The sequence below is a fragment of the Phaethon lepturus genome, unplaced genomic scaffold, assembly GCF_000687285.1.
Source record: "Phaethon lepturus isolate BGI_N335 unplaced genomic scaffold, ASM68728v1 scaffold6328, whole genome shotgun sequence".
Classification (NCBI taxonomy): Eukaryota; Metazoa; Chordata; class Aves; order Phaethontiformes; family Phaethontidae; genus Phaethon; species Phaethon lepturus.
In genome coordinates, this window is record NW_010556797.1 from 1 (window position 1) to 23,535 (window position 23,535).

General features: G+C 42.7%; 1 protein-coding gene across 2 annotated transcripts in view; it reads right to left on the reverse strand.

The window, feature by feature from the left end:
• Nucleotides 1–6,455: 6,455 nt before the first annotated feature.
• P4HA2 (prolyl 4-hydroxylase, alpha polypeptide II) overlaps nucleotides 6,456–23,535 on the reverse strand; it is a 29,529-nt gene continuing 12,449 nt past the window's right edge. Inside the window, exons 5-15 of one of the 2 annotated variants that reach the window (XM_010292559.1) lie at nucleotides 22,676–22,813; nucleotides 21,179–21,418; nucleotides 19,474–19,685; nucleotides 18,533–18,709; nucleotides 14,565–14,635; nucleotides 14,230–14,329; nucleotides 13,048–13,101; nucleotides 10,459–10,524; nucleotides 8,261–8,329; nucleotides 7,720–7,816; nucleotides 6,456–6,980 (exon numbers count right to left, since the gene is read on the reverse strand). In XM_010292559.1, the coding sequence (XP_010290861.1) occupies nucleotides 6,910–6,980; nucleotides 7,720–7,816; nucleotides 8,261–8,329; nucleotides 10,459–10,524; nucleotides 13,048–13,101; nucleotides 14,230–14,329; nucleotides 14,565–14,635; nucleotides 18,533–18,709; nucleotides 19,474–19,685; nucleotides 21,179–21,418; nucleotides 22,676–22,813 (1,295 nt within the window). In that variant the 3' untranslated portion in view covers nucleotides 6,456–6,909. Of the gene's footprint in view, nucleotides 6,981–7,719; nucleotides 7,817–8,260; nucleotides 8,330–10,458; nucleotides 10,525–10,592; nucleotides 10,653–13,047; nucleotides 13,102–14,229; nucleotides 14,330–14,564; nucleotides 14,636–18,532; nucleotides 18,710–19,473; nucleotides 19,686–21,178; nucleotides 21,419–22,675; nucleotides 22,814–23,535 lie in introns of both variants that reach the window. The other variant, XM_010292560.1, reaches the window with a different exon arrangement.

Genomic DNA, 23,535 nt, shown 5'->3' on the forward strand with positions numbered 1-23,535 from the left:
GGGAGGTGGGTCAGCAAGCAGAGCCTCAGCCCGGGGGCTCGGCCAGAGACTTCCATCATTTATTTTTTCCATCATTTATTTTGGCAAGGGTAAAATGACACAAGTAAAAGCTCGATGGCCTGGGCTGCTTTGTCTGCTAATTCGAAACAGCTCCCTCCTAACGCAGAGCCCGAGCGGCCCCGCGAGAGGCTGAGCTGCGGGGGAGGTGGGTCAGCAAGCAGAGCCTCAGCCCGGGGGCTCGGCCAGAGACTTCCATCATTTATTTTTTCCATCATTTATTTTGGCAAGGGTAAAATGACACAAGTAAAAGCTCGATGGCCTGGGCTGCTTTGTCTGCTAATTCGAAACAGCTCCCTCCTAACGCAGAGCCCGAGCGGCCCCGCGAGAGGCTGAGCTGCGGGGGAGGTGGGATCACGGACATCCCGCAGGCACGCGCGGCGAGCGCTCCTCCCCAAGCGCGTGAATAAATTAACACTTTTTAGGAAATGAGAGCCTAAAGCCACAAGTGGTATTGGGGCTTACAAATTCATGTACCTCACTGAGTCAGAAAGGTTTCCTTTGCCTTCGCTCAAGATTGAAGTGGAGGTACCCAATGCAGAACCAAGCAAAACCATGATATCGCGGTAGGGCCCGGGTGAGCTCTCCTGCCCGCAGGGCTGAGGTGCGGCGGCTGCAGGCTCTGCAGGGGGTTCATTGGGCACGTGGCCCCCGGGTGCCTGTTCCCCCCCAGCCAAGTGTGGCTGCCACGCTCAAGTGAAGTCCCATACAACCGCTGTGCAGCCAGAGGAACAGGCAGTCCCACGGGCCCAACTCATCTTCTCCTGAAGATGGGGTAAGTGCCAGGATCAGCCACTACTCCAGCTCCTCTTCCAGGCAATGAGTCACTTGGAGACTCTGTCCTGGTCTACAAATGGACGTGGGTAGACGACTGCTGAGCCTCGGGAGACCACGGCTTGAAGTCCCATACAACCGCTGTGCAGCCAGAGGAACAGGCAGTCCCACGGGCCCAACTCATCTTCTCCTGAAGATGGGGTAAGTGCCAGGATCAGCCACTACTCCAGCTCCTCTTCCAGGCAATGAGTCACTTGGAGACTCTGTCCTGGTCTACAAATGGACGTGGGTAGACGACTGCTGAGCCTCGGGAGACCACGGCTGGGTGAGTCACTCCACCCCGGCCCAGACATGCGGAGGAGATTCAGAAAGTTCGTCAGGTCCCACCAGGTCTGTTCTCTGGTAGTCCCAACGTGCAATGTGATACATCCAATCTTCCATCATCTTTGCGGGTAGACTACAGCCACAGAGCAACATCCTCCATGGCCATAATGAATGATAAAGTGCCCTGGAGCCCTAAAAAGATTAGTAACCACACAAGGGGCCATTCGTGTTTGCTCAGCTCCCTCCTGGATAACTTTACACACCATCAAGCTTCAGACGTTGCAGGGCTCTCGCCTCCACATTGCAGTACGAGGCTAAAAGGCACCTTTGAACCCAGGCCCTGTTTCGCAGGTAGGGGCCTGACGCAGCGAGTGTTGAAGGAGAAAACAGCTCCCAGCCCGGGCTCAGAGGTGACCCCTCCGAGACGTGGCTATTCTAGTTTGCAACACAAGTGCACTAAAACGTCACTGCAGTGAAACTCTTCTGGTCAGCTTCACCTCCTGGGAGCAGCAGCACAAGGATGTCTGGAGCAAGAGCTCAGCCAAGCCAGCAGCCACAGCTCCACCCAAAGCCCGACCCTTATCCCAGCACAAGGGAAGGGGCAGCGCTCTACCCTTTTCAGGTCACAGGAGGCAAAAATAGCATCATCCCATACACACTACTCAGAGGTGCCCCAGAAAAACAAGGGAGTTAGAAACACCCCGGGTTACGCTGAGGGCACAGTCAAGGTCTGCCATTTCTGACCCACATCTTGATCCAGAGCACCTGGCAAAGTATAGTCCCAGCCCAAAACAACATGTTGCAAAACAGCCTCACCCATGCTCTCCTTTGCCAGCAAACAGCCCTACAGGGCTTTGTTTTTAGCATCTGGGCTGCATGAATATTCTCAGCTGAGCACACTGTGGGCAAGAGTTTAATCAGAGCCATGAGCTGCTCTCCTCCATCCTGCAGCCACACTCACATCCCTGCTGCTGCTGCCCACCTGCCCCAGCAGCTGGAAACTAAAACTGCAGCCACAATCCTTCCCCTTCTCAGAAGAGGCGGGCGCTGGTTACGCCTGCCCACACGCAGCATCCTGCAGGAAGAGCTCAGGTCACCGGGACCCTGCGTTTCCATATGAGTTGCTGATGGCAGTTGTGAGCCCTTGGAGCATAGGGGAAAACCAGATTTCACGGAAAAGTAACTCTTCCGCTACATAGTGAGTTTTGACCCAGTTGATGTGCAACATCAAGTGATGGGCTTGGCTTTATCCATGACTTACCTTCAAGGCCTTACTAGGCATTTCAAAAGGAATGTCCTGAAATGTATGCTCAAGCCAAAGGCAGTCTCAGAAAGCTGGAAAACACCTGGGAGGCCATTTCTCTCAGCGCTTTGCAAACAAAGTTGGTCTTTGGGGTGATTCTGTGTGCAAAGCAATAAGCAGAGGTAAGTTGTGGGGCGTGGACTGCCTGGCTTTGCTGAAAGGGCAGCTTCCAAAAGGCGCTGCAGAGGGTAGGCGAGATCCTCCTGTTGCCGGCACAAGCATCCCAGAGGGTACACACAAGGCACTGGGCTTAGCCTCGTGTCTTCAGGTTGTCCAAGATATCCAGCACTTAGTGGGACCATCCTCCTTTTCTGGTTCACCTCTACCTCAGCGGCACAGGAGACAACCATCCCAAAGCGGGGCACAGAAGCAGTAGCCACATAAGCATTTGGGAAGGGATGATCTGAATCACTAGAGGACACGTGCTGACCTCTGGTTAAACAAACCCCAATCCTCACCACACACACGCTAGGTAGACTTTTCCTTGCAGGATGAGACAGATTCAGGACAAAACACATGAAATCGGTCTCTAAATCCCCACCACCTAGAGCTCACAGGCGTCGGGTCCTGGCCCTTTCCAGAGTCCCTGGCAGGGATTCCTTTGACCTTTGGGCCAAAGCAGCACGTGCCATGTTGAACCGTACCCCAGCACCGTCACTGGTTACAGGAAGAACAGAAGGAAGGGGCTTGGGCAACAGCTGTATCTTGGGCTGCCTTTCACACACACATCATCCTCATCTCAAATAAAACTTGGCATCACTGAAGAAAGACCCTTCCTCTGCCCATTAGGGATTTTGTAGCTCAGCTGAGGTATACAACATGCATGTATAACACACACAGTCCCCTCCCAGCAGAAGAACCCCACTGTTCTCTGCCATAGCTCCCACGACTTCCCTCGTCCGTCACAGCCAAACCCTTTCTCCCCTCACCACACTACACATTTTAGTCTGGATGTCAGTTTTCCCCACCGAGGGGATTAGATGGGTAATTTTCACATGGTTTTTCCACTGTAACAGGAAAGAGATGTAACTTCTAATGCAGAAAAGTTAAGTACTTCACCGAGTCTATGCAGCTGAACGTTTTTGCTTTAGGTGCTTTCCTATCCCAGCTGGAGGGCTGCATAATTGCTCAGTGACACAGCCTGTGTCCACACAGTAGCATTCAGGCCAGGGGTTAAGAAACCACATGCTCGAACTGGATGTGGATTACTGGCATGGTCTGGGGGTGGCTGTTCTTCTTATGACTACATAAGCCATGACAAGAGACCATCTTTCCATGTGAGTTCACACAGTGTCCGCTTTCATCAGCGCCTGTTACACACAGCAGTGCCTTAAAGACCTCATCTGCAAGCTACTTTGATAGATGTGACCCGAGGACCTCTCCGAAAGGTCCCAAAGCACTGACGTGTCTGGCAGCTGCTTGTCCACAGTAAGCCTTCGTGCTGCATTTGAATATTATGTACTAAATACTTAAACACGGTGAAATAAGGAGTCAGTTATGTCAGGAGAAAAACCATTTCAGTCTAAACAAGATGTAAGTATTTACCTTACAGGTGATACACTGTCAGAAGCAATCTGTGCCTATATGGAGGAACACTTATTTGTTCCCATATATGAATCTTCTTTTAGGTCTAAAAACTGTCCCATAGGCTGAATTTTAGGTTAACTTTCATATTCTGTTCATCTTCTAAAGTGATAGGAGACAGAATACAGAATATAACCTCACAGACTACACAAACATGCCTGTGAGGTTACCGAATGCCCACAAGTCACATATGCTTTTCCCTCCCCTCTAAAATAGCTATTATTCTTCAGATCAGATTAGCAGTAAGCGAATCCTGCACATAGCACAAAAGGAAGTTTAGCATTTGAGCAGTTCTGCATCCACACTCATCACATCCTACTTCAGGATGGACAGAGCAAGGTAGAAGACAACTCAGAATATGACAGGGTTTTTCCCTGAGAAAACAAGCAAGTAAGATTATTTAAAAGTTCAGTATGACAATGGTATTTCCCAGCCAGCTCCACCATTTCAGAAGTGGGATGTGCAGATTTTTAGCCAGAGTCCTGATGTGAACTTTATCTGTCAACATACCACACTGACAGAAAGTCTAAGTAGATTCCTCTTCCTCCCCCTGAAAGCCAAAAGTGTTCCAACCAGAGCTTGTGGGTTTGGCTCATCATCAGCTGTTCTTCACATCTGTGAGGCTGTCATGTGTTGAATGCGTTGTTATAAAGCAAAACTCTTTATTTCCTAAGTTTATGTTGTGCTGAGAGATTTTACTAAGAAAACTAGAGGTCAACAATGAAATATTCTGAACAGCCAGCCAACAACCACAACATTCATGGCAAGCAAAGGAACACAGATTAGAGAACTATCAAGCTATGCTGTGCTAGGCCATTAAAACTTTTAGGAAAAAAATCTTGCAATTCCTACAGCTACCTGCTGTAACTGTTCACACAAGGTTATTTACAAGACCAGATGCTCCTCTCATTTCAGTATCGTTAACAACTGGAGTTCAACAAGTCTGTCTGGGCAATTCAAGACTTCTCTCTTCAACCAGCTGTGTACATTTAACAGAAAAGTTTAAATTTTAGTGAATACAGGTACTTACATGCTGCATCTAAATAACTAAAAGCAAAACCCATTAAGTTCATAAACTCCTTACATGTAAATTCAGGGGCACACAAAGTATATTGCCAAGTCACTTTGCTTCATTACTAATACAATAAATTGATGACATCTTTCATACCCAACATGTAAAACCTTTCTCCTCCAGGAGGACAGCAGGTGCATTGCTTCAAATCCTGCCTGAGGTAATGCTAAAAACAATTGGCACTACCACATTCAGTCTTTGCACAACACAGGGCAATGGGCAAGCACAAAGGAAACCGATGTTTGTCATGACAATCATGACTGCAACCGGTTGTTTCAGTGTAATTGAAATTTCTTTCACTTTCTCAAGCCAGTTTCACATGTTAGTATATTAACAATTGCCCAAGCTAGTCTTTAGGCAATAACTTATGGTTGTAAAACCATTACTATTTTTGGCTTTAAGTTCACCTGCAATTGTCCATATTCCCATGAAGTCATGCCCATACCAGAAATGGCCAGTGAGAGATCTTCTGAAGTCAATCCACCCAGCAGTGGCATACTGATACAATATGTTGGTACTAACAGCAGGTTTCTACATTTCTGAAACAGTTGGCTATTTCTCTGTAACTTTGCTCTTTTTTAATTTTGATTTTTTTAGTAATTAACCGTCATTTCCTCTGAATAACTCAGAAATGGGATTTCCTTTCTATTGTGGACAACACTGTCCTATGTGCTGGCTTGTGGCCATTACACACATGCTAACAAAGCAAAAAGGCAAAGGAGAATCTGAATCCTTGTGTTCAAAGGGCATGCTTATTCCCAGCCTGTCTGAAGGGCAAGACAAAACCCTGCTCCAGCCTACAAAAGGAGATTAAGATTTGCTTGCAAGCCATCCTACTGACTTGAAGTTCAACAAGCGTCGAGCTTTGCCAGATGAGGTGTTCCTGTGGTAAAAATGCAGTGTTTCATCAGCAGAGATGCTTACTTTTAGAATGAAGAATTGTCAAGACTGCTGCAAATATTGAAAGTCTTCAGATTTTTGTAATTGCTTACATCAAAAATATAGTACCGCACAAGAGAAAAGTTAACATCACAGGAAAAGGCTTCTCATAAGTGTAATACTGAGATCAGGGTTGCCATTGGCCCAAAATGTGTAGCCTGCCTGCTCCTGGGATACATTACAATTTCAACACACAAATTAAAACTTTCCAGCTTCAGTAGAAGGTGCAACAGTTCTGTGTTGTGTGCTGGAGCCTTAAATAAAACACTGTCCAAAACCATGATGTATTTTCTATAGAAAAAGGGCAACAAAGCAACAAGCCCTCAAAGGAAAAAAGTAAAGGCCCACTGCTCCCTAAAACTAAGCACTGATATTAAGAACACAGAATAGAGAATCACTTTATGGAAAGAACATTTATTTCTGTTTCAAAACTTGTGATCCATAGAAATACAATAATATCAACATGTACACAAAACTTAAAAAACCCCTTTGGTTCAAAGAAATATTTAACATCTAAGTGTTCTGAGGTACAAAAGGCACAAGACTAGGCACCCAAACATACTGAATCACCCACAGCACTGTTTGCACCACTAGTACAGAGAAAGTTGGGAGGGCGGAAGGCACGTTGAAGGAGGATGGCAGGGGCCAGGGGGAACATGGAAATAACAGCAACCAAAACACAAGTATGTGTACAATGCCATTTACTTTCTTTCAGGTGTTACATGTTTTGTTGTCCTTTTTTGTGTAAAGTGCCAGGACTCTTGGAGAAAAAGATGGATCATTTCTTAGAAATGAACTGGAAGAACAAACAGTAGAAAAGGAGACAGAGAAACAAAGGCCTGCAGCAGGCTGGGTTTCAGTCAACCTCTGTTCTCCCACAAGGTCTTAAGAATTCATTTCCTCTTTCGTGAAACCATTTGTTTGAAACTGTGGAACAAGGATGTGAAATTAGTTACCACCATGTACCCACTGCATGTATCACAGTTACTTCAAGTAAAATATCATCTCTCAGTCTGAGGATCCCTGCTTATACTTCTCTACCCTCTACCCATCCAATGGGAAAGACATAGGAAGATGCAAAGGGCTGGGCAAGAAAGGATCTTTCCAATTTCACAGCTGGGACCAACTGTAACAGAGCAGTGTATTCTTGGTCTGGTATCATTTATAGATCAGCATGCTCTGGCATTCCCGGGGAATACCTTGGAGGCTCAGGGAGGTGGCTATGGGAATGGATGACAAAGCTTGAGAAGCTTTCAGCAGTTAGCAGAAACTCCCCAGCCTCCAGACATTCACCTTACAAGGAGCTCTCCTCCTTTTCAGAGTTAAAACTATGCACAAATCTTTGCAGGAACAGACCTAATTCTAGTCAAATAATAATTCAAGTCATCCTGATGCTGACACACTACACAAGCCCAGTGACATTCTTACACATTGTGCTGTCATTGACACAAAACAAACTTTCTAGAAAAAGCTACAGCTGAACAACGTAGCTACTTAATTCTACATGATATTGATGGTGGGAGTTCTCATTATAGCCAAATGACACCAGTATTTAAAATGGCAACACCCAGGTTATTAAATGCTGTTATAAGGGTTCAGTGTATCAGCAGCTTTGCATACACACAAGCCTTCCTTCAGGTTTTGTTCCTAAAGGAGTATTACTTACCCCATTTACACCCTACTAGTACTGGGCAAGCTGCATGCCTTGTTCTATAATCACCCTCGCCGCTTCTGAAAAGATTATACCAAAACACTGCTGTTCCCTGGAAAGTGAAATCAGACCTGGATTAGTCAGAACCTAGTCAACATAATTATTCAAGTTACAGTAAGCAGGGGAACTGCCTATGAACTCAGCTACAGACTTTTATGAAACACTTTAACATAGGCCACCACTGACAGCACACAGAAAAACCCCCTAGTCCCGCTCTATTAATTCAACCATGTTCAGAGTAGAGACGAGTTCTACCTGAACACAAGTTCTTTGTTAATAACAAAAACTGTTCACACTATACACTGTAAAACAAAGTAAGCAGCCCTGCAGTCTACAAGATCAGCTACAGCTGCCTTGACACACAGCAGCCTGTTGATCAAGTTACCACAAACAGCACTTCGTCACATTAGCCGACTTTTAAATTAATGCAGGACAGTACTGAGGCAGAGACAGTAACATGAGAGGAGAAATCAAGCAAAACACAAACAGACTTTACCTTCTTGGGCCATATTGCTGCCCCAAAATCTGGAAAAACTGTAGCTCCTCCAGCTTCTACATCACTCATCTGAGAAAACAAAGTTTGCAAACTCTGTCCATTCACAATGCTTTTTGCACATGCAGTCCCCCAAGCTAATGCCCCAGGCCCTAACAGGGAGAGATTTCTACTTGTACCTCTATGAAAGGCTCTGATGAGGAAAGGACACACTTCAACCAGCAAGAACTGCAAAAGTAACAGTACCTGCTATTGAAGGCTTTTATTTCAGCTGAAGGCTTTTGTTCAGCACTTCATCTAAATTCTGTATCATCTATTGGACAAGTAGCCATAGGAAGTTGTGTGCCCGCAGTGTTAATAAGCTAGTACTAGGACAAGGGAGAGGACTTCAGAGTAATTCAGTTTCAAGAATTTCATTCCAGGTCATAATTCAATTAGGAAAACAAGTAAGTGTCTGTTAAACGACATGTTTCCTCATAAATTGAAACCATGTCTTTGGAACCGATTTTCATAATTTAGTTTATGCATCTTGGTCAACCACTTCAAAAACTATAAACTATTAGAAAAACCTCACTTTCTGCACTGTTTCTATGCTGTTCACCAGTGATGTTATGCCACTTCAAGTGCTTCATGCATATCAAGCTTTAATTCATACACAGTTATGTGACTCTAAAGAAAAGCATATTGTTATGCTTTGCCCTTCTACACTGGAACGCATTTAACCCTATTGAATTCATCGGTAATGATGGATTCACTACAAAATCTAGACTTGATCCAAAACTCACTGAAGTTCCTGGAAACACTCCCAATAAAAATAGAAAGTCTTTCCATTGATTTCAGTAAGTTTTTGATCAGATCCTAATTAAAACAAACAAATGACTCTGATCCAGCTCCCAAATTTAAGCAGCAGAACTACTGTTAATACACTCCCGCAGGTCCCCACATTCTCTATTGTAACTTGGATTTCTGTTTAAAGCAGATGTTATTACCACTCTGGTGTCCTCCTGCTTGGTACCTACAATAAAAGGGCACAAGATGCCATAGGTGCATAGGTTTTTGCCCCTTCCAACTAGAAAGCATGTGCATGCAACTTTGCAAGTTAATACCTACATCTTAGCAACACAACCACTCTTTTTAGTAAGGGTGTTGGTACATGTACAGTATGTTCTACATGGGGCATACAAGGGTAAATCACCTTTGACCATGTACAACTGGCAGAGAATAAGGCGCATATCATTTACTCTAAATCAAGGCTTGTCCAGAAGTCCGAGAAGCAAACAAAATACAGATAGAGACAATGTAAAATTAAAGCCTCTTAGCAGCAGACTATTTCACAGCTCATTCCGACTCGTTTCGGAGATTATTTCCTCCCCCACCACACCAAGTTGAAAGTATCTCTGGTTCTGTTTCGAGTTGCATTTCACACTCAAAATACCAGCTCCACCATAAATATTTCAGCACAGAATTGTAAATTTGAAGTTGTATCGCTCAAATTAGACATAGTAATTAGGATCACCTAATCTACTGATATAGTAAGTACAGTTTGATAGAGCAAATACTGTCAGAAGACTACTGTGAAAACATTAGGCCACTAGTATCAGTGGCAGTTATGTTTGATTCCAGTGTACATGGTCTGTAGGCTGCATAACACATGCAACTAATGAATCTTTTCAACGCTGCATTTGTAACCCAGTTGCACCAAGTTTATTAGCTATGTCTCCTCCATTTGCTGAAGCAACAGCTATGCCACGGTAACTCTTAGCTTTGACAAACAGCTAAAATGGAGGCTGACAGGCCACAACATCAAGTGCTGTCAAACAGGGGTACAAGAACGTGACTGTCTCACAGTAAACGGCTGATAGTCAAGTTCTCACACAGCATACCGTATGAGTACCCCAAACACTTGCCTTTGAGAAATAAGCCAAATTCTCCTCTCCTGCCAACAGGAATCCAATGAAGTCAAAGGTTTCACAGTAGAGTGGCCAAAAGGGGAAGCTGCTCCCTACATGCAAATTTTCTGCTCTGAGGTTAAATGATACCAGAATTCTGTCAACTCAAATGGGACAGCACCTGATGCTGCAAGAACAACAAAATCCCTTACTTCCAGATGCCAGGGAATCTCTGCAAATAACCAACTGCACAAGCTGTAAACAAGATGCTGCTAAAGTTACACTCAATGCATAAAGGATCATCATACTTACATAGTTTAAAAAAGTGGCCACACGATTTCCAGTCCCTAACCGCTTGAAAGCATCTGGCTCATCTTTCTATAAAATTAAATGAGAATAACTGCAAACTTCAAGCTCACAGACAGCAGACAAACAGAGGTACTTACATAGTTAAGAAACGTCGCTAGCCTATTTCCTTCCGATTTGAGTGTGCTGTCAAAGGGTCGCTGTAACAGACAACAACTTTAACCCAAGTTCCAAACAGGCTCACACTAGAGTTATATATGTGTAGCTCTGCAGAGAGACCCTTAAGCCCAGTTTGAAGAGTTGGAATAAAAAGGGGATAACTGATACAGGGCAACATTAAAGCCATCACAAATTGCAGCCAGGGTACATAACTGCACGCACATAGCACTCAGATGCTGTAAGTAGCACTGAAGCAATTCTTAGGGCAGAGTAGATGCAGTGTTTTCAGGTCCTGTGGCACAAATTTTATCCAAGCAAACTTTTAACTGAACAACAGGCCATTACTGTACTAGGCACAGATCCAAAGTCAACAACTGAGGTGAATATGGAAAACTCATCTCCAGTTGGGCTTTAGATAACACACTAGATTCTCATAAATGTAGGAGTGACTCAAAGAAATACTGTCATAAGGTGACAAAAATGCACTTTTTGCCAGCAGGCAAACTTGCAGAATAGCAGTAATAAATTTCTTTCAGGTGGTTGCCTGTCTAGGATTAAGGACCACATCAAAAAGATCAAATTGTCTTTACTCTGTAGGAAATGTTTTGAGTTTTGTTGAAGTATGAGATCACACTGGTGCCAGGTTAGAAGCAGAAAGCACATCTAGAATACCAATGTGTCTCTCCTCCCTTCAAAAAATGCAGTTAAAGGTTTATTTACATTGCTAATAATCAGGAAGTAATTTCAGCAAGTAGACATTAAAGTGTACCCTTCTACACAAAAACAATCCTCTTCAACACTTAAAGAAAAGCAGAAATCAGTATTAGAAAAAACAGACAGCAAGGAAAACCACAGCCACCATCTCCAAGACATTAGAGTTCAATCTGCCTGAAGCATATTTCAAGAAATAAACGGTCTTTCCTGAAATGGGTTCATAAAAAACAAACTTTTGCATCTGCATATGCAAATGCAACCTAAAAGAATCAACATAAGAGCACTGAGATCTAGGGGATTCCCTGGTTTCTGCCACCACTGCCAAACCCCGGTCCAGCCATGCGTTTCTCAACTTCAATATCACAAGTTTTTTCTAACTTTTAGACAACCAACAAAATCTCAAAATTGTAATTAGCCATCTATTAATGTGTCCCTATTTGAGAACTGCAAGGGAACAAGAAGTTGCAAGGCTGATCAGGACGCAGGGAGACATAGCAGTACTTCTGTATTTCAGTACTGAAATCTGATGCACAGAGAGCCTGGAGGACCAGTCCAAAACTATGGCAAATTCTATGACTGCCTTGCCTTAACTGATGACTGAAGCCAAGGTTACGTTCCAAGTGGAGCTCTGCCCCAGCTGCTTAATCCAAAAGTAAAGTCCACATTGGCCAGTTTGATGGCTGAGGTCCTTGAGTTCAAAGGCTTTGAAGAGAATTTAAGTGCATTTGCTTGACTCCGGAAACAAAGCAGTCTTAAAGTTAACAGGAAAATTCTCTCAACAAGCCAAAGCTAACGAATATGAGCTTCCACAGTGTTGAAATTCAGGATTTTTTTTTTTTTTTTTTTAAACAGTGTTAAATTGGGTGGCTTCAATTCTGCACTCAATCATTGGGTTGCACTCTGGCTGCAGCAAGTCCTTCTACCAGGTAAAACCACTTAGCCCGAGTTAAGCCAGATTCCACTGAAATGGTTCTACTGGAAACCAAGGTATCGATGGGTTTTATATTTGAAATTACCAGTCACCATAGCTCTTCAGTATGATCAGCATGTTCATAAACTGTTTAGGGTGACTATTAAGAGTTTCTGTTCCTCTTTTCTCCCCTCTTGCAGCAAACCAAAGCTGTTATCTGCCAGGTAGAGCCCTCTAGTGCCTACTACAGATCCCGCACCCACTGCAAGTTCTGCTCACTGTAGCACTGCCCTCCTGAATACCAACTTAACAAACACTCTTGAGACCCTATAGCTGCAGCCACACTAAGGGTTTTGCCAGAAGGGCTGTATGATGGCTACTTTTTTGGAGGAAGGTGGAAGGATGTCTCCTCCTCAGCCAGCTCCTGCAAAGTGCTTTAAAATATCCAACAAAGGAGGACTCTGACAACTTGGATGGACTTGGAAGCCTAATGGAACAATGCAGACTCACAACCCAGGGCTAGCAGACCTCAGTTTCCTAATAAAGTAATGGAAAGACCACATTCAAGCGGTGCACGACTACCTTTTAGTGTTTCTATACTCTGCAAGGAACCAAGGTGACAGATTTGTTCATTGTTCTCTTTGAGCTTTCAGCGTCAGAGAAGGTAGTGTGAAGGCTTTCCAAAGGTCATAACCCATCTCATGCAATAGGGCTACACATTAAGTGTTTTCACAGAAAACAGTTTCAACACTTCTCTCAAAACAAACTGTTCCCCCATCCCCACCAAGCAATAATTGAAAGTGCGATCTTACCCTAGAAAAATCAAAGTGTGGCTCATACTGCCCTCCCATTCCATAGTTGGCAACCTACAGAGTGGAAGAAGGAAGCATAAACATCCACTGAACTGCAAGCGACTTTTGCAGAAAATAGCATTTGCTCCGAGCCCCAAAACATGCTTTGAGAAACAGCACTTTGTGGCAAGATTGTTATCTATAACACGCTTAATTACTCTTTAAGTTGCCAGAAATGAAGTACATAGATGAGAAACAACTTAAGTGGTCTTTCCCTTTCACAGTTTAAGGGTTTCACTGAGAATATTTCTCAGTGCCAAATGTTTTTCCAAATGGCAGTATTCTTCACTTACCACTACAATAGCCTGTTTAACATGAATGAGCAGCAATAGTTGTATCACTCTTGCTCCCTCCTCTGAAAAGGATGGAGCTGAGTGTATGTATTTCTCTAGTATGTGTGTCCAAACTAGGAGATAAACAGCCTAGAGTTAGATTGTCATACATGTATGATCTGTTACATACACATGCCCACCCAGGAACACAGAAGGCTCAAAGTAGCTTAAAAGCACTGTTTTGCTTACTTTATCTGAAGATCACGTAACTTCTGATTTTTGTTACTCTGAGGCTGCACTTAACATGTCTCCCAGATCACTACACAATTACCTGGTTTCTGTGCATAGCCAGTAATCAACAGCACTTAAATCAGGCTAAGGTACAGCTATTCTGGCAATGCTGTACCACTCCTACTCTCCTTCCTCCCCCCAGACAGCCAAAGATCAGACTTTGTATGAGAATATAGCAGGACTATGAAAGATATTTGGGTCTTTGAAAGGTTCACTAGGAAGGAGGTTCAACTTTTGCAGACTTGAAAATCAAGTGGCAGGCATTTCCCTCCAAACAAACTGGTAAATCAGATTCCTGCACAAAGTTATCTTCTGTTCCTTGGTATCTCCACCCTTCTCTGCCTGGCACACAAAGGGAAAACACCTACCTGCCAGGTCCTTATAGCTAGCAGCAGCTGGGAACACCCCACACTCTTCATAAACACCTTAACCTACTCCGTGTGCACAGTCAGATGACAACAGAACTGCTAAGAGGGACTGGGTAAGAGTCAGCCTATGTTTATATCTGCATAAGCACCACACCACCCTTACCAGCAGCTAATTTTACTAGCATGAAATCTGATGAGACAAGTGTACCAACCTGCAATAGTTCAGCTGTTTTCACTGTTAAACCTGTGATCTGCTGCATTCGTTGATTCACCTTGGCCACAACAGGATCATCTTCTTCCTCCAACCATGAGCTGGGATAAGGAAAGGATTTAAACATGTTATTTTGGAATACTAACCACAACAACCCATTTCCCAAGGCAGAAAGATTCTTCTGATGTGGCTAAAAGATGGCCAAAAGAGCCATTTACCGTGCATTTGTTGTGCAAGCTTTTGCTACATGCAAAGCACTTCGTTTTCAGCTGTAGGTAAGCAGACAACAGCTGTTAAGCACAAAACCCTTAAAGCTAAGCTCTTCTCTGTGCTTACCTTTTCGATACCCTGTAGCTAGCCACTGTAAGGACACCGGTTTTGGGATCACGTACTGTGGCTCGTGCCAGCTGTGTCAAAAAAATCCCAAGGGGGAAGAAACACATCAACTACAGGTTAGAAAAAAATATTCGCTCATCTTAACCAAAATCAACACCCACCGGTCCAACTTCAATAGATAACTGGATGAAAGTTATAGTTCCAACCTAGCGTTTGTTCCAATTTCATGCCAGAACAGTACATGCAGAGATACATGTGCAATCCATCACCTGCATTTGATCCTGGAAAAAGAATTGGACTGGCTGCACAAGCCATGATATTCATTAAATCCATGAGTACTGCTCGCTGAACAGGTTTTGAAGGTAATTTTTTTTGAACAGCTGGAGTCAGTATTAGCAATAGGGAACAACAACAAAAGTTAACAACATATGAAGCCCGGTTCTTGGTGAAAAGAAAAATCATTGCATACTCCATAAATTTAATCAGCCTGCTCCTCACATGGACTGAAAAAACCCCACCTCATTCTCAGATGAAAAATAACAAGTGAACACTTTTACAGAACGAGTTACAATTTATGGGGCAGGCAAATCCAAAGTGGTAGAAAACTCCTGAGGACAACTCTCAACATTACCATGCTCAGATTTTCCAGTTGGAAGATGCCTGGAACATCTAATTCATAGACAGTTTGAGATAATGTTACTACATTATGAAGGTAACTCTGCAAAAGCACAGTTCACCTATACATTTTAAACAGCAAGTAATACATCACCACCGTTAGGCCACAGTGAATTTTTGTAGGAAGAATTTGGAACTTGGCAAAACTGATCAGATTTGCTGTGGTATCAAAATGATAGACTACTGCTAGCATAACAGATCACTTTGGTTTCATACTTGCAGCTGAGAATAAGAACTGGGACACTCCTTCCTCTGACTGTAAACTCAGACCACATTTAAATTTAACTCCTGCAAACCACAAACACTTTAAATCATGCCTCCTTCCTTCCACTTAATTATAGGTCACAGAAAGCCTTTTCATTTGCATTTTCTTCAGAGCATGCAGTCATTATTTCCTTCAATTTTCCTCAAATAAGTCTCCAGCCAGCTTTACAATCCATGTCAGCTGTCTTGTCCCTAATACAAGAGTTCTTGGCACAGATGGTCCTGTAATTCTGACTCACTGTTATTTTGTTCCAGATTTCTCCTGCATAAATCATAACAGAAAAGTCAGGCTGACTGAATGTTGTTCTTCACTTGTACAATGAAGCACAGCTTTTGGGATATAATTTAGCTTCTCAAACTTTTCATTCTGTTGCCATTTTCAAGCTTGTACATGCTTGCTTGATTTCTGCACCTAGAAGTCAGAACTAAAATAAGCCTGAGTACGTTCATATTATTCAATATCTCCCTTTCTCTTTCTGATAGGCAGGCTTCTTCCTTTAAGACATACAATCTATACCTCACTTGGTATAACCAACTGGTAAATGTGAGGCTTCCTCTCTCAGGGAGGAAAAAGCAGCCTTGTAATAGGCATTTGCTGGGCTTTGAAGAATCGTAACATACTGGATTAGGCAGAAGCTTCATCCAGTCTTCCTCTTAGGGTCTGTTTTTAAGTTTTGTATACACTTCCATTGGCTTTTCCTTCTGAAATTCTGTATTGCTGAAATCCTATAGCACTGAGTTCAAAGATATTCATGTGTCCTCCTCCATGCCAAATTGAGCTGTTCAGGCATGCCGGCATTGCAGGTAGCATCCAGAACTTTGGAAATAAGGTTCTCATACTTTCATGGCAGGTCTGTCCCAATGCCATCCACACCAATAAAGTTAAGAATTTTCTTGACCCTTCCCAGTCAGCTGTGATGTACTGCCTGAAAAGTTGGAACTACTTTTTGGAGCTAAGTAAAAGTGATTGCATTTTGCAAAACAAGCATGAAAACCAACTTGAATACAGCTACTCTCAATCACGTACAGATGTTGTTTCACTACAAAACAAAAAATATTGGCAAGTGTAAGCTGCAGATAATGTTAAAGTGCTTGGACCCAAAAGCAGATATTTCTTGCAAATGCATTTTAGAACAAAGGAAGTGCTCATCTTTCTGAGCCCAAAACTAACATACTACTTCAGAGTTCTGTCTGAAAGCTTCCATGATTACAAACTAAAATTTCCTGGCTGAAATTAAGCTATATTATTAAGGACCATCTCATCACAGCACTTGCATTTTCCATGCTTTCATAGTACTGCAGAATTTAAAGCTATTCCTGCAGCTGAGCTGAAGACAGATTTACAAAAAATAGGTTAAGAAAGCTTTTTTTAATTGAAAACTTTCATCTGAATCTTAAGACTACAGTATATACCTACTCTTACAGGGACTGATCCCAGTTCTACACTACCCAGATTGTATGAAGAATTTTCTTATATTACTAATGTCAGAGGAAACTCAGTGAGCAAGACTGAAGACTTTCCATAAAACTTTGAACCTTATGTTCAACTTTGAACAAAAAGGGAAACCTAACAAAAAAATAATAGCTGCCTTATTTAGAATGTGCTTAATTTGACACAATAAATTAAGTGACCTGCTGTATTTGAATGTTTCCATTTTATCTGAAGCTCTTGAAGTTTTACAGTACGATGTAATAGGAAAGTCTCCATTTATGGAGGTGAGAGTCCTCATCGAGACAGGAGTGTTCTGCCAGCACTCCCATAGCCCACTGGTAGTCATAGAAATCCAGCTTCACAAACATGCCAAATTATTAATGTTCTTAGGAAGCATCCATTTCTCAGTCTGTTTCTAACTAGATATTTATGTTTACATTTAGAAACATATACAGAAGGGTCATTCTTGACTAGAGTTTTAATACATTTCATAGCAGTAGCTAGAAGAGTGCTAAAATGAACCATTCATTTATAAAAACAGAATGTTTAGTTTTACATGCTTGGCAGACCTGACAGAAAAGGTGTAGCATCTACTACTGACCTCATACTGCCATACTTCTTTGCCAGAGAGGCAACAGACAGGAAATTTCACCTCCAGAAAAATCAAAGTAATTATTAGCTTTGCATTAGGTACCTGCTTTTTTATTGTGTGCAGAGTCACTAGACTTCACACCATGGGTAACAGGTATTGCATCAAAACTAACATACTCAAAGCTGCTGCCTTTGAGCTGGATCTACACTCAGCATACTGAAGCCGTCACATCCATTTCTCTCCTGCCCAGAGAGCTATCTAGGCGGAAAAGTCAGATCTAAAGTGCTCTGGGAGAATGACTGCATTGTGTATTCATCCTTACAAGTACTCCATCCTTCCCACGTCCCAGACTGGGAACTACTTAAGAGCACAAATGACTTCTCCACTATGTGTAAGTGCACCACATTATTCCCAGCGAGCTGTGTGTGGCTTCAGAACGCCACAGTTCCTCTCGTGGATGCACCACGGCATCTACAGTGCCTGCCTCTGTGCATGTCTAGTGTATGGTTTGAAACAGCAGCAGTGGATTCCAGGTTACCCAATGCAAAAAAACAAACCTTATTCTTCTATATTCTTCTAGCACAACTTTAAAAAAATCCCAATTGTTTCTTCTGTTGAGATTTGGGCTTTTTTGATTTTGTTTTGAAGTTCAGCTCGATTTCAAAAGGCAGACTCAAGATACATTGGACACCTACTCCCATCACTGTAACCCAGTCATTCATCTCCCTTTTCAGGTCTACTCCCTAGTTTCCCAAAAGGTTTCTAAGCCATGTACTGAGAACTTTGCATAATTAAGTGCAACAATGCATAAATACCTTCAGGAGCCTGGGCTTTATGGTCCTACATCACCAGGCAGTTTCGAAATCGTTCCCCTTAGGCTCACAGCTGCAGTGTATCATCTGTAGTATGAAACCAGATCTCTCAAATCCTTCGCCTAGTCTTTGCTAATAGAGATTAAAGCATGGAATTAGCAGTCATTAGTGAGATGGAAGAGGGGAAACTTACCCTTGGCTTAGCTAGTTGTTTAATTTTCTCAATTTCTTCATCTGACATGACATCATAGTATCGTACAATATGAGGGCTATCCCATTCATCTTCTTCCTTAAAGGGAGCTATGAGCAGGTGAGGGTTTTTGTTTCCATCATGGTACCTACAAAACAGCCTTTTCTGTCTTCGAGGTGTCTGAAACACGCCAAACAAAACACTGTTTGCTCAACCACTTTTCATGAACTTAAAACAGGCAAGACAAAAAGCAAAACAGGCTTCATTCCACAAACACTGGAAAAGCCATCAACTGACTAGCAAATTTAAGAGGTAAGCATGAGTGATTCTGCAATTTACTGCAAATAAAAAACAACATATGCCACTCAAGATACCACTGAGCAACATCTGAAACACTAACCTTTAAAAGAGTTAAGCTATAATAGGTTACAGATTAAGCAAATAACTACACAAATAGCCAGCTGCAAAAAAAAAATCTGGTTCTTATAATTAAGACTATGCAGATGGAATAAATGGATTCCTTTCCCTGAAATGGGAATTAAAGCCATGTTTGCTGAAAGGTACTGGAAACTGGCTGGTGAAAATGCATGTCTGTAAGATGCAAGATGGAAGGAGTAACGATTTACAGGTGTGGCAAAGCATAAGCAGCTCTCAGTGGAAAAAACCTTGGTACAGTCGGCATTTGAAATGGCTGAATAGACAGATTGAGGAGAATCAATTTTCAACAACCTTTAAGAGGTACAGTTGAGAGCTGTTTTTCTGTCTAGGATTAACAACTAAAGATAGAGAGGCTAAGACAAGGTAGAAATCTCAGCCTGGACAGAACTACATTTAATTTTTTGTTAAAAACAGCTTCACAGGAGGCTAAACTCAACACCTCCCAGCAAGCTCGATCATCCTTATGCAAAGGCAGCATAGTCAAGAAAGTCTTGCCTTTCTCTTACCATTTTCACCCCTTCACCTCTGCAAAGGGCCTCATAGATGTCACGCTCTGGCAAGTAGTCGAGAGGCCTCTCATAGGCACCACTTTGCACCACTGGTTCTGTTGTTGTCATGGTCTTGTTTACTGACTTCTCTTTCTCCTTCTCCTCTCTCTCCTTCTCCAGCAACTTCTCAAAGTACCGCAGATTACTGCCTGCTCTCTCATGAGTACTGTCTTCATTGGGAGAAAAACAGAACCAGTGATTTATGCAATCTCAGGAACTGTTAATACAAAAGTCTTTGTATTGAGACAGCAGTAATTCTCCCCTTCTTAAAGCAGTATCAGGCAAGGCACTGGTCCAGTCTGTGGTCCAGTCTGCACTGAAATCCAGCACTGGGAAGTTCCTCTTTGCAGAAAGGTAGGCATAGTCTGAAAGAATCATTTCTGGAAGGACGTGTCACAGAACTTGTATCCCGGGGAGGGCGGGGGGTAGGGAAGAGTGGGAGTTTTCATGGTCTTCACATCTCCCCTTTTCACTCAACTTTTCTGCCCAGATCTACCCAAGATAAGCAGAGCAGCACTCATCAGCAGAGATCAAGCCAATCTACTTGTCTCACTCCCCCCTCTCCACCACGCTCGTCATCTGCACTGCACAAACATGCTTTCCCCAAGGCCTGTGGTGCGGTCTCAGCCACAGCCCTCAGTCCCAAAGACTTCCTCCAGAATCGGGAAGCTCAGAGGTACGCGTTAGCACTTAACAGCCCACCTACAGCATCCATCTCTAAAAGCCTGTAACAGGTTTATATGGGAGGTATCCTGGATCACTAGCATCTTTGGACCTGTCGTTAGTGATTTATTAATGATGTTGGTATGAATCAATAAACACAATCAATAGATCTTTACCCAGCATAACCAAGAAGGAACAACTGCCCATTCACCACAAAGTGTTTCTGGACACTAGCACTTAGAACAGTTTCCCTTCTGATCCTCCAAGCTTGTTTTGTTTACCTTCGTTAACTAACCCAGAAGGCCACTGAAGTAACCACTCATTAGAGCATAGGTTAATAGTGGCCAGATAAGGAAGCTGAGCCCAGAGCAGAGGAAGCTGCTGCTCCCAGAAGGGACTGCCAAGTCTGTTCCACTGCTAGGTGCTGATAAGGATTTGCATTCTGCTATAGGTGCTAAACCCTGCTGCAGAGGGAGCTACATTCAATACACATTCAAGGGAAAAACAGACCAGAGATAAAAGGAGGTTTTAAGAAACTCAATCTTTTCTGAATATTCAGAAATAAATACTTTAAAATCTCAGGCAAAGTATTCTTCTGGCATCAAAGAGTGCCTGCACCGAGGAATAAAGAGGAATATGTGAAGTCAATAGGACTCTACAGAAGATACAGCACTCTGCCTAAGCCCATGGTAACCTTGATCTCCACTCGAGACAACCCAGGCTTTAACCATTTACCAAACACAACATCTCAGTACACAAAGCACACAGGTACTGCAGTCACACATTTGGGTTTTTTGGTAAAAACGGCATGGCCTGTAAGACAGCTTGTTAAAGATACTTCATGTATAACTAGACTTTTTTCCAGGACCTACATTTATTACAAGTCATCTGGCAAGATATCCTCCCAGTCAGCTCACCGATATGTACGAGCCACAACTGTTCTTGGCTCTGTTACTGGCAACACCCCCCGGCGCTAGAATAGCAGGTCTTTTGTTCTTACCAAGAGATATCAGACGTCTGGTGAGCTCCATGGCTCTGTGTAAATCCCCAAATTGGAAAACAGCATAGCTGAGATAATCTAGGATCTCCACTTTGCTGACTGTTGTATCCTCCCCCTCATCATGTTGTTTTAAGGCTTGTTCCATCCAGAGTACTGTGTGATAGTAGTCTCCATCATTGTAAGCAGTCTTCCCCATACCAAAGCAGTCACCCACTGTCAAAGAGGATCTATATTTTGTTCCTAAAACCGAAAAGATAGCCTTAAGCAAGCCACACGGAAGCATCTTTGCTTTCAAATACATGGGCACGTTGAGGAATACCTGTAAACACAGGCTTTTATCATTCAAAAGGGTTTCTAAAAGACAATGCTTTGACAATATATTCTAGGTTCTGTACCAAACTGACCACCTTCACAATTGAAAATTACATTCTGTCCTAATTCTGTGGCGTTAATTCCTTTGGAAACCAAGGGAAGTTTAACATAGAAATTGGTGCTAAGCTATTCTGTTTTCTGTTGTAGGCAAAGGCAGACTAACAGCTTAGACTTTACTGAACCTACAAGTTAGCACTGTTAGATGATCAGAGAAGCCTGACTGTACGCAGAGCTAGCTTTTTTTCTCCTGACTGGAGATGTGCATAAGCAAACTGATGGTTATTTAGACAAATTGAGTATCCATCTGACTGTTTAACTGCACACTGACTTCCGGTTGCTCCAGCTCAGCAGATGCACAGATAAGACTTACTTTTAAGTTCATTGTTAACCTACATATAGTAACCAAAACTGCTTTGTCAGGTCATCTACCCACACTCCAATGAAGCCTATTCTGTTTGTAGCTGGTGTGTTGCTAGCAACCATTACCAGTAAGTGTTTCATAAGCAGCAGCAACAACATTTATCAGGACTCAGCTGCACTGAAAAAGCTGCACACTGAAGCATCCTAATACAACTGTGTCCTTTCCAAAACATCTCTCCATGGCAAAAATCTTTTTAGTCCCCATTTCAAATAAAGAACAGGGGCAAACCAAAGCCTTGCTATAAGACCAGAGCAAACAAGAACAGAGCCAAGCTTCTTAAGAGCCATCACAGCAATCAATTAGAGCAGTTCCTTCCCTCAGTTCCTAAGTTACTAGGGACAGGAAGTACCCGTGGTATTTGCTTGCACAGTAACCAGCACAAGAATATATGTTATCTTTTGTTAACAGTTTTGGTATAGTGATTATAAAAAGCAGTTATAAAAATTAGCATTTTCTTTTAAAGTAATGCTAATTAAAATATGCTACTTGAGCTGGTCACTGCAGATCACGGCTCCTTGGCTCAGGTGGGAACAACCTCAAGGTTGTTCTCAAAGTGCCAAAGTAGATATATCCTCAAGCATCTAAGCCGCATGTACTTTCAGCACCATGGTCCTTCCTAACTACTGAAAAAGGACTTTTGGAGAGAGTTTGGGGATGTTACCACTTCCTTCATTTTAAAGGAAAGGAGACCTTTGTGCACTTACCAGGTAAGTTTCCTCGAGAGAGCGTTTCAGGATCCAGTTTGTATGTGTCCTGCAGGCGCATCAGAGCCTTTGCGGCTCCAGTCTCATCTTCTTCAGTTGGAAAAAACTGACGCTGAATTGTAAGATTTGCAATAAAGCCTTTGCAGCAAAAGGGAAAGATGTTATTTCCAGAGTTTGAATAAATATCACTACCAGATTAACACAGAAGAAACATCTGCTTTGTTTTGGGAATTGAGATTCAAATAATCCCGTTTAAAGCCTCTCATTACGCTCTGAAGTTAAAAACATTGTCTTCTGTCCCATTTTAAGAAACACAGTTCACAAGCAAGAGATAAAGGATAAATAACTAAAAGCCTCCATTTTCTTGTGCCACACAATTACTGAAGTAGTGTAAATCTAATGATCTTCATTCTCCTGTAAAGCTTAATAGCTTTCATCAGTTCTCTTGCAATATCATAGACAATCTCTTGCAATATCCAGAGACAACTGCAGGTCTGGATAATGGTACTGAATAATGATTTCAGACTCTGTACTCCACCCTGTAAAGCCGTAAGAGCTTTTCAAATCTCAGCTCAAGGGACTGAGACCTTGATCCAGGGTCCCGTAAGTAAGGGCAGGACCTTACTCAATAAGAGGCTTTTAAGCCTGACAAGTAAAAAACAGGTGACATTTAGAAATACAATTAAATGCACTACATAAACAAATCAAGGTTACATAGCAGGTTGGTTAGGCAGAACTGGGGGCAATCAGCTGAAGGAAAACCACCCAGCCATTTCCAGTTATACAGCCAGCAAAACTGGAAAGGAAGCCTTTTAGAAAAAGAATTAATGACAGAAGTAGTCAATAGAGTATTTTATTTC